The sequence below is a fragment of the Thermobia domestica genome, chromosome 2 (genome assembly GCF_964235325.1).
Source record: "Thermobia domestica chromosome 2, izTheDome1.hap1.1, whole genome shotgun sequence".
Classification (NCBI taxonomy): Eukaryota; Metazoa; Arthropoda; class Insecta; order Zygentoma; family Lepismatidae; genus Thermobia; species Thermobia domestica.
In genome coordinates, this window is record NC_137455.1 from 296624166 (window position 1) to 296636234 (window position 12069).

The following is a 12069-nucleotide window of genomic DNA, read 5'->3' on the forward strand; positions in this document are numbered from 1 at the left end:
GATTTTGTCCAGCGAGATTCTGGTCAGACAAAATTTCGTCCCGCGAGACTTTGAGCAGACGAAATTTTGGCCCTCGTGGCTCTGGCTGTGAAGTGCTTTTACCCTAACGTACCTTCACCTTCAAAGAGCCAACATATGGCAATTATGTATTTCATACTTTAATATGTAACATGTTTAGTCTATTTATAAAAACGTTTAATGGTTTATAATTAATTTTGATATTTATTCATATATGTATTATATGTATTACAGTTTCTTTCGTAACATATGATTTTATTCTTTTGTAACAGGAAAGATTTCTGCGAAAGCACGATCCTAATGATTTATCGTCCAACGAAACCAGCTGGTGGATTCCAATTACCTACACACACGAAGACGAGCAGGACTTCGAGACAACGAAACCCAAAGTATGGATGGAGAGTTCACAAAAGGAAGCAGCAATCTGTGGACTTCCAGGAAAGAATAAATGGGTTCTCTTCAACATAAAAGCTTCAGGTAAGATTATTTTGGTTATATGCTTTCCATGTCTCGAAATTACTTAATATTAGCGACGTCTTTGGGATATAAAACTAGATTTATAAACTTCTTATTCAAAACAAACGGGCATATGCCACAGCGTTTCCGGATATTCCGCCACAACAATTTCAATGAGACAAGGGCAGTTTCTAATTTTTTCTCAATAGATAAAAATGTCGCTCTGTCTGTTCGTCTGTACATCACAATGTATGTTCACATACTTAGGCCATGCTGCACAACTAATCCGATCCAAAGTTTTAACTAAAGGTTTCTATAAGGTCATCTATGACAAAAGGGGGGGGGGGAGAATGCAAATTTTAGGATTTAGATTTCTGGGCTTTCGGCATTTAAGGCCATTGAGCCTGTCACGTTTGGAGGGATGACGTCCTTCGCCGAGCACATTATTCGGGAAAAGGGAAGGAAAAAAGGATTGGGGAAGGGAGGAAGTAGCCTGGGACCTGTAAGTTAGGTACCACCACAGCATTTACCTGGTGTGAATGAGGAAAACCTCATTCAGGGTAGCTGGCCTGAAAAAGCGTTTTAAACTTTTTCGATCGAGTGGCCCCACCGGGAATCGAACCCAGGATCGCTCGCACAATGCAAATTTTCTCCTTACTTCAAGAAATAAGAGTAATTTACTGCTGGATGGTGATTGTGAATTGCGATTTTCTCAGAATGCCTTTAACGACTTTGTGTTATTTCATAAATCAATGATATTTTTAATAATTTTATCATAATATGGAATACTTCTCTGAACAAATTCGAGAAATGCTAATTTATTCTTTTGGATGATTTTTAAAGACAATTTTCTGAAAAATAGCTCTGGTCATTTTGCAAATAATTCATCCTACCATTTTTTTTTTTTTTTTTTTTTTTTTTTTTTTTTTTTTTTTTACAGATACAGAAAGGGTAGTCTAGTTTTCGAAATATTTCTTTCTTATAATTTTCTCAAAATCAGCCCAGACATGTAACAAGCGTAACAATATTGACATTCAAAAAATGAAAAATGAAATCTTTGAGTTTTACGTCCCACAGTTATGCCGGTTAGGCTAAAGGAGACGGTGATGATGAGTGATGAATGAAATGGTGGAATGAAGAAAGTGGGAGAAAACGGGAGAACCCCGACAAAACCCACGCACACAGTGTTTGTCAATATTGAAATTCAAATACCTCAACGTCACTGGCCGAGGAGGAATGAAATATCTCCCTCCACATTAAATGATCTGTCAGTATTAAAATAAGAATAGTTTAACTTATATGTATAAATAACTAGATCCAAAATTGCAACTATATATTACTCTATTACTGAGAATCTTTTATATGCTGAAATGAGTAAGCAAATGTTCAAATAATGATATTTTAATATAAATCTTTTTTCAAAAAAATTGTAGCGAACAACAACATTATAACTGGTTCAAAGACAAATGATCGAACATACAATTCAATTTAAATTTTCTAATCATGAAACAAATCTCCGGGTATGATTGGCATTCAAACATTTAACTTCTAACTGATCAAATTTAAGCAAGCTCTGTTAGAATACAAGTTCGATCTTGAATTTTGGAATCAATTTACAATCCTTTAAATAACCTATTAAATCCGGGGATGCAAATAAGCAACACAATTGTACTCGCCCAAGAAAAAAACTACTAACCCACATCCCACAATAGAAATGATTTAGTTATCTTCGGTATGATATCAAATATTCGCCCGCACCGATGAACCACTCGCCCCGGGCGAGTGCTTATTTGCATCTCTGTATTAAACCAGTTATTTCAAGAAAAAAATATGTAAGCATTAAAACTCAGCCAATACAATTCGTAACTGGTATCTACCACAATGTGTTATGTAGTTGCCTTTTTACATTCGCGAAACAATTGCTTTAAAGTAACTATTTTATACAATACCTTGAAATTGCACTGGTCACTAACTCAATATTACAGGTTTTACTTACGACCAGTTTCATTTCAACTTCACAATTGAAGCATATAACGCGTGACGACAAATTTGAATAGATGTAGTTCTATATATTGCCACTACAGCGCTATAGTCGGACTATTTCCCTGACATCTGTAGAATTCTATTTCAGTTTTTTTTTTTTTTGTAGAATTTTATTCGCTTACTTTTTTTAAACAACTCATTACAACCATCCCTTAAATTTCATAAATAATTATTTTATTAACAACCCTTCAATATAGCACGTCACTTCCTTGGAGAAAGCCGGAAGGAGTAATTTATGGCTGGGATGAGTTTTCTACTGTTGAGTAGAATAGTGATTGTGAGGAAGAGTCATGTGATTGTTCAATGAAACTCACAAGTTTTGACGGATTTATACGTTTCATGACCTGTATGTAGCTAAAGAGTGTTGAATTTTGTATTTCGGCTATCTGTTCCTCTTGTGTTTAGATGCCTAGGTATAATATCATTCAGTATACGTATAGACAAAGTTTTAAATTATGGTTTTAATTAAATTTCTCAGAATTATGTTTCAAAATATTCCTCCTATTCACGGAAATTTGCTGTAAAATAAATAAAAAATCTGCATTCTTTCAAAAATGGCTTTAACTCAGTGTGAAGAATAAGAAATTGTATATCGAATTTCTTCAGGACGATGGTTTCGGTTACTTGCTGCTCCTGCTCAGATGTTAATTGGAATCTGAAGTGTTAACCTCATTTCTTCTAATATCTTTTTAGTATTTATTGTATTATCGTGAATTTACATCTCGTTTTTATTACCAATATTTACATTACTAACTAACTAACTAACTAACTCTATGGCCTATGGAACCCGGAGGTTCAGTGCCGCGTTCACAAAAGCTCTCCACTGACTTCTATCCTTAGCTAATTGCATCCACTTTCTACTTTGTATTCCTATCTCTGCGAGATCCATCTTAATATTGTCCTCCCATCTGCGCCTAGGTCTTCCTAATGGTCGTTTTCCTATGGGTCTACCAGTCAAGACTTTGAAAGCGTTTCTACTTTCTTCCATTCTAGCTACATGACCTGCCCACCTAAGCCTCCTAGACTTGACGACCCTAACAATGTTGGGTAAACCGTATAAACTATGTAGTTCCTCGTTATGAAGCTTCCGCCATTCCCCATTCTCGTTCCTCTTGGGTCCGAATATTCTTCTCAGGATCCTGTTCTCAAATACTTTCAGTCTATGTTCTTCCCTCAGAGTAAGCGACCATGTTTCACAACCATACAGAACAACAGGCATGATTATCGTTTTATATATTTTAAGCTTCAAATTCCTCGACAGAATTCGCGACGACAAGAGATTTTGAACCGAATAGTAACACGAATTCCCTGCTTTTAGTCGACATTTAATTTCTTCGTGAATATGATTTTCGTCTGTTAATATTGATCCTAAATATTTGAAAGTATCTACTTTATCAAAAGCATTATTTAATATTGCATTTGGTTTCGTGGCACCTTCGAATTGGTTTCAAGAAAACTTGATGAAAAACAGACTCTTCTTCAAATCGAGACGTATTTCGTACATTAATTAATTTCGGTGCAGAATTTGACAGCGCTCTCAAGAGTCATTTAGGAAGCACAACAATTTTCAAGAGTGCGTCAAAAATAATACAAAATGAGCTTCTCCATTGCATGCTTGAAGCATGCCATGAAGAAATCTCTATTATTATTTATACAAATTGCGGAGCCAGGGGGGCGATTGCTCCCACAGAAGAGAAAATTTTTCTTTTCTTTTATATATAAATAAAACCCATCTTAGAGTTTGGAGCTTTTAAAAGTATCTCTAAGTAGCAGTATTACAACCCACCGCCCCCTAGAAGTGCTTCTGGATCCGCCAATGATTGATTTATACAATTAATTATTATTATTATTAAACTATTATTATTTATAATAATAATAAGAATGAAAGAGGAGAGGTCATCCATCCATTGTGTATCAACAAAAATTCAAAGCACGAGCCGCCACTGGTATCTCTGCTATAATATTTTTAACGCTAGATGTAAGTGCCTTTGAATTCAAAGCATTTTGTGCTGAGAAGCGACAAATATGAAACATATTAATTTCGTATGAAATAAAAGTTCATTATCATTATCATATTATTATTATTATTATTATTATTATAATCAAAATTATTATTTCTGTTGGTACGATAATTAAAAGTTTAATCTAGATAGTAAGGAATTTGCCTTGAGGTTCTCTTTTCCAGACATTTTTCACTGTGCAACTTTATCAATACAATCTGGAAGACAGCTCTAGTTTTCGCTGGACAACCAAAATAGTAAAGAAAGCTAGTACAACTGTTGAAGAAACACCTCTTTGATTATACTGTATTTTTTGTAAAATGTGCTCAATTAAATAGTTATAATTAACTCCTGGGAGACAATAAATTGCGTGTGGGTTAGGCCGATTGAAGGAAGATTGTGGCGCGACGTTGTCATGTAGCAAAAACTGCGTCTGGGCAGACACACTACTATACAAGCGGGTAGCAGGTGACTACATACACATTACAGTGCAAGAAGGGGAGCAGGTGACAGGTACATCTCATGAATATGTGCAAAGACGTGGCAACACTATAGTCATCTCATTTGTTAACCATGTTTAAAGGGAAATCTTTGAGTGCCACAAACATTGTTCCATACATACATCGTGAGAAAAATCTTGATATCCAAAATCGTTTTCATCGTTTTAATGACCCGGCATTACAACATGATGAAAATAAGGCCTTGTACGACCTTGAATAGTATTAGTATTCTTTTTCCTGATTCTTCGTACATATAACCTTTTCTCCTAATTATAGGTTTATACAGGGTAAATTACGACAAAGAAAATTGGAATATGTTATCGAAAGTTCTTCTGCCCAACAATTTCACTGCAGTTACACCTTTGAATAGAGCACAACTGATTGAAGATGCTTTGGAACTTGCAAGATCAGGAAGACTGGAGTATGATGTAGCTCTGAACACGTTACTCTATCTGCGACTAGAGAAGGACTATATTCCATGGAATGCAGCTCTCAGCAATCTTGGTTTTCTCAAAATAATGTTTCAGCGGACTGCTGGATATGGGAAATTTAAGGTAATATGCTCTCAAATGCCTAAAATTTTGTTACTTATTTAGATTAATTAAGAATTTCAACCAGTCTTGTTATGCTTTTGCTTTCTAAAAAGTGATAGTCAATATTGTAATTACGCAAGAGATCAAGTTTTATTATTAATAATTTTAATGTTTGTATTTAAGTCTATCCCACTTCGTTATTATATGGAGATATATTTTTCTAAAGTTCTCAATGCTATTTGACGTTAATGAAGACAATAAATACAGGGGGATAACTAAAAATCTAAAAAACACTTCATACAGGACACGTAAGTTTGGCCCTCCACTGTACAACAAGTGTTGCGGTTGCTGATCGTATTTTGTTTTCAATGTGTCATGTGGACCTTCCTCTTCCGTCAGCAGTAACCAGTTCACCTGGTGTGAAAGTGGTGCGGTAAAATAGGTGACATGACAGACTTCCAAAGAGGCATGATCGTTTGTGCCCATCTGGTTGGAGCTTCAGTGGCAACAGTGGCGAACATTGTGGTGGTATCGAAAGGCACTGTGTCCAATGTCACGAGGGCATACACAATTCATGGGCAAACGACGTCTGCAAATCACAACAGTGGTCGAAAGACAATCCTGTCAAGATAGGGACCGGAGAGCGTTAAAACGGATTGTAGCAGCTAAACAGAAGACCACTGCAATGAAAATTATGTCTGAACTCGATTCCGGTCTACAGAATCCGGTTTCATCGAAAATAGTGCGACGGGAACTTCATAAAATGAAAAATCATGGCAGGGCCGCTATCGCCAAAACCCTGGTCACAGCAGTAAATGCGAAGAGGCGTATCCAGTGGTGCAAGGACCACAAGGCGTAGACTCATCAGCAGTGGAAACACGTAATTGGTCCGATGAGTCTACCTTCACCTTGTTTCCAACAACCAGTCGTGTTTACATATGGGTAACAGCCTTACAGGCCTATCATACGGACGGTCTGCTCCCAACTATAAAGTATGGGGATGGTTCTGTTACAGTATGGGCAGTGATATCGTGGTTTTCTGCAAGTCCCATCATAGCTTTGCATGGAATGTTGAATTCTAAGCCGTATGAGGCCATTTTGGGGACCAGGTTCTACCCATGGCCCCAATATTGTTTCCTGATGGTGATGGCATGTACCAAGAATATTTGGCACCCTGTCACGCTGCAAAAACGGTGAAATCATGGTTTGAGGAGCAGTACCAGGAGCTATCATACCTTCCCTAAGTCCCACAATCACCAGATCTGAACATCATTGAGCCATTGTGGTCTGAGTTAGAAAGGCGTATTCGATCTCATTACTCTCCACCAGCATTCCTTAAGGAACTGGAGCATGTTTTGGAAGAACAATGGTACAAAATTCCACAGCACAATTCAGGAGCTGTATACGTCCATTCTACGTCGGATCCAAGCTGTTTTGGACGCAAAAGAAGGCCCCACACCATACTAGGTATGATTTTCACACTTTTGCAAACGTTTTAGATTTTTTATCCACCCCTGTATATTTCAGTTGCACCTTGGAGATGTTCAGTTAACCAGATATTCAGAAACACTTTTCTGAACATCCGTGGAACTGGAAAATTAAAGAAAATCTCAATTAGATGTTGAAACGTTGCTCACGTAAATGCAATTATTAGTTTTGAGCTTCAAATGTAACCAAGTTGAACTATAGAAGCTACTTGAAATGGCACTGTTAAAAAGATATTTTTAATTAGATTAAAATATTACTAGAGTTAATGTGTATTTTCTTAATAATAATGCAGTTACAATAATATAACTAGATAATGTATAATATATTGATGAAGTTTTGGATTAGATTTGATACCTATCATTTTAGATTGCAAAGCTATGATTTAGACTTTAAGCTTAATGAGCACTCAATGAAGCGTAATTTGCTTCTTTTTCTACTAGATACTACAATGAGAACAGTTAAAAATAAAGATTTTTTTAGGGTCTTTGCAATCGTCCATCGTAATCATTTATAGATTTCAGGCAAATTCTACAGAGTACTTAAAATCTGTGGTGTAATAAAACATTGTATTTACTTCTGAAGTATTGTTTTGGATTTTTAATGGCACATTATTTTTCAGATAATTATGACAGAATTTTGGTAGCAATCAGGATTCAGATAAATATTAGAAACAAACAAAATAGTTGGGATTTCACATATCAAATGAGTAACAACTCCCTAAAATACAAGAATAATAGTTAAGTATAGCTCTTAAGTTAATTATGAAGACATATAGTATGTATGTGTCGTACCTACATTTCATGACTAAAATATGTTGCAGAAATTCATGTCCAAATTATTAGTTCCATTGTACGAAGAAATAGGCTATGAACCTCGTATGGCAAATGACCTAATTGAGGCTCTACATCGCTCTCAAATATTGGGCTGGATATGCGAGCTCGAAGTCAGTGACTGCATCGACACAGCAAAACATCTGTTCAACCAATGGATGGCCCAGGAAGATCCTGATACCAAGAATCCGTGAGTACAATAAAATTGTTTATTTTTACACTAACAAACCATTAGTTACTATAAATATAAAACAGAAAGCTATATTTTATTTATATTTTGTGTCTTGCACATTATGTTTCAATCATGACTTTAGTCTGTATTTAGCCATACTATAAATTTTAAATCAAAATCTATTTTTCTACCGACAAGTGAACAAATACATTTATTGGAATAAGAGTTCAAGAACATTGGCGCAAACAATTCCTTCTGTGGAATTCATATATATGTATGCAATCATATGTATATGGCAGTATATGGATATTATTAATGTAAGTTCATTTATTTGTAAATGTGTTATAAGGAATTACTGGTAAGCTCCAAATCAAGATCAGTAATTAAACATCTTTGAGTTTTACGTTCTACTTTTATGCCGGCTAGGATAAAGAAGATGGTTATGATGAAAAATGAATGAAATGGTGAAATGAAGAAAGGGGGAGGAAACGGGACAACCCCGAGGAAACCCACGCACACGATGTTTGTCCACCACGAAATTCACTTGGTGCAAACTGGTATCGAACCAGGGACCCCATGAAACAAAAGTGAACGCTCTACCACTGAGCCACCGCGACTCCCGAGATCAACAATCAGAATTAAATATGAACTATCAGACAGTGTACAACTCCTTGGACACCAATTGTAACAATCTCTAGTACGAACAGAGCTATAACTGCAAATACATCTGACACGCCTTCATTCGTTAGCTACGCCATTATACAGATTGACCGTAAACTTTTTAATCAAACAAAATATACCAAACTAGATCTAAAGCTCTTTCGCCACTAATATTTAAATCGTTTTGATCCTATATTATAATTGATAATCAACAATAATTAGCTTCCAGAGAAAACACAAAACAATCTACAGAAACTACTTAATTTCAGGGTTTTTCAGGGTTGGCGTCTTATCGGAAAACTTCTGAACCCGAGAATTGATTTAAACTATTAACTTTCAACATCCACCACCTGTTCTTAAAAAAAGAAAAGAAAATTATATTCTTTATTTTATAACATTCTTTCATATTTAAATTTAAATTTCTTAATCATACTGCCCTTTGTATTATTATTAAATATTCGGCCTTTCGGCAGGTCTTAGGACCAAAGAACTTTTTAAATTTTTTTTTTCAATTTTAGATTTGGACCTGGAGATGTCTCTTCCACGTTTTTGATCCCCAGCTTCCTCTCTTAACTCCCAATATTTTCTTCTTTCTCAAGTCATCGATCAGTTGTGTTCTCCTTCTTCTTCCTATTTCTCGCTTTCCTTCCCCATTTACTTCTATGGTGGTGTGAAGAAGGCAATTTCTTCGTAAGATGTGTCCAATCCAATTGGCTTTTTTTTTACGAAGGACGCCAGCTGGAAGTGTCCTCTTCTCTCCTATCCGTTTTAACACATCTTCATTTGTTGCTCTGCCTGTCCATTTTATCTTCTCCATCTTCCTCCAACACCATATTTCAAAGCTCGCTAAATGTTTCTTCTCCAACTCCTGTAATGTCCAAGTCACTGAACCACACAGTTTCTCCTTCATTCAAACGCAGCTTCACTAGCTGTCCTATGTACAAGTTTCGAATTAGTCGTCGGTCCCTCCAGTTGACTCCGATCTCTTTAAGTATTGTGAAAAGTTTCGTCTAATTGACCTGGTATAAAGCTTTTTGCCACGCGATGAAGCACAAATACAGCTCTTCCTTCATATCAACAACTAACTCGTTCTGATATAATTCTCATCAACCCAATAGCATCGCAGGTGCCTTTTCCTTTCCGGAATTCAAATTTATCTTCTTCTATCTTACTTTCCAGCCGCCTGTTCAGTATGCGTGCAATAATCTTTGCAGTGTGAGAAATAAGGCTAATGATTCTATGATCGCTGCACTTTGTTTCAGTTTTCTTGGGCAATGCAATCATTGTAACATCAAGAAAATCTTTTGGCCATTCTCCACTCAGATAGATCTTCTTAATAAATGAAGTCAGTACTTTCATTGCATTCCACTGCCCTTTGTATTATCCAAAAATTCACAACCAGTTATTCTAATTTTTCTTCTAAGATTCAACAGTTTCCGAGTGACTGCTTTCTAAATGGCATTAGTATAGAATTGTCAACCTCTTCTTTCATTTCTTCCCTCACCCTTTAACTTCATACCCCTCCTTCGGTGGTGATACATTATTCTCTTGTGATGATTTGTTCTGTGTATACTATATCTATTCAGGAGAATCAATTCTCATCAACTCTCTAAGTATCGCCTCCCTTGTAGAATTAATTTGCTATCACTTATTTTGAATTGGCCCTAGAGTCAGTACGAAAATGTCACAGCCAGCCAATTCCACACTAGAGTTTGAAAACCATGTCTTTTCGGTGTAATAATCACCTGTCAGACATATTCTTAAGAATATAAAAGTTTATTTACCTTTCAGTATGCGTCTTTAGTATCTTGAAATATTTTCTCCATTAGATTGAGGTGGAAGCTAGAGTTACTATTAATAATAACTTTGTTGAACTCCTCCTCTCTCTCCTACGATTCAGATGTAAAAGATCTTTGAAACGTACCACAGTCTCTAGTTGAATAATGCTAATTACGTCTTCTTGAATGAGGATCAAGTTAATTGAGTTATCCTCACAAGGATCTTCATTTTGTATCTCCGTAACGTTGACTCACGTTCTTATCAGTTTTTACCTCTTGCGCTAAGGTACCGTATACACTAAAAGAAATTTGCTTACCTAACTCAACCACATATTGCATGACGAATGAATTCGACTTGTACCACCTTATGTAAATAGAAACATTGAGCAATGTGACTTAATTTTCTTCCACAATGCTAAACGAGTATATCCTTAAGCTCCTTGCATAATTGGATTGTTGTGTTTACGGCCAAGTCATGTTTGTAATTTGCTGATATGCTGTGGTATCATTTATTGTTAACAACACAGATATTTGTTTCTTATTTTCTACCTATGCTGTTACACACGATTCTTCAAATTGGTTAAGGTAGCACTATATCAAAAGTTTGAATGGACATAATGTGTCATCTTTACTTAGTCGATATTGGAGCTTAAATTAAGTTCATAATGACGCACCAAAGATGTATTTGTAGATGGACAATAAGTATGAACTGGTAAACTTCATGATCAGGAATAAATATAAGGAAAGTAAACATTTTTTAACTCATTATATGACATTTCTTGGATACCAATCATAACAACCACCAGTATGAGATGAATTATAATTGCAAGTCCGTTATTCGTTGTTAAGTCACTATACAAATTCATAAATCCCTTAACCAAACTAATTATATTAAATCATTCATAAAACACTTCAATCGATAATATTTAAATCCTTTTAAGTGTATACATTGTTAGTCACAATCCACTGTAATTAACTTCTAAAACAAATCCAGATATTATCAATCTACATAGACTATTCAATTTCATGGTCCAGTTACATTATTCGAATACTTTTGAATCTGTTGACAACGTCCAAGTAATAGTTACATATGTACGATAATTGAATTGAATTTCAGTTTCTAATTATAAAATTCTTTCTTCATTAGTATGAAATCTTGATTACATAACAAAAAGAATAATAAACAAGGAATTCAATTATCAGCAATACACAAAATAACTCATTGTAATTGAGATAATGGAAATTAAATACGGGATCATACGCGTACAGGGAGCGGATTTTAAGGTGTAGCACCCTTTCTAAAGTGTAGTTGTTATAAAAACCAAAGTTCAAAATATGTATTTCCGGGCATAAACGAACTGAAATGAACGCACTTTGTTGCACCTTTTTCGTAAATGTTGCACCTTTTTTGCTAGGTTAATAAAATTTTCCCTTATTTTGTACTTTTTTCAGCCTTCAGCATCTTTATTACTCCTTTTCTTTTTTTTTCAAATTTGGACAGAGCAATATGTTTTATTTTTACCTTGGTTTACATATAATATTCCATAAATTTAGAAGCAATCTTGACAGATTTCTTGGGACAAATTTGAAC

General features: G+C 35.3%; 1 protein-coding gene across 5 annotated transcripts in view; it reads left to right on the plus strand.

Annotated features, from left to right (window-relative positions):
* The window catches only part of LOC145678596 (aminopeptidase N-like), a 124039-nt gene that overhangs the window by 92953 nt on the left and 19017 nt on the right, over positions 1–12069 (plus strand). For all 5 annotated transcript variants that reach the window (XM_081748936.1, XM_081748939.1, XM_081748935.1 and 2 more), the window contains 3 exons: positions 291–495; positions 5294–5571; positions 7859–8058. In XM_081748936.1, the coding sequence (XP_081605062.1) occupies positions 291–495; positions 5294–5571; positions 7859–8058 (683 nt within the window). The remainder of the gene's footprint in view (positions 1–290; positions 496–5293; positions 5572–7858; positions 8059–12069) is intronic.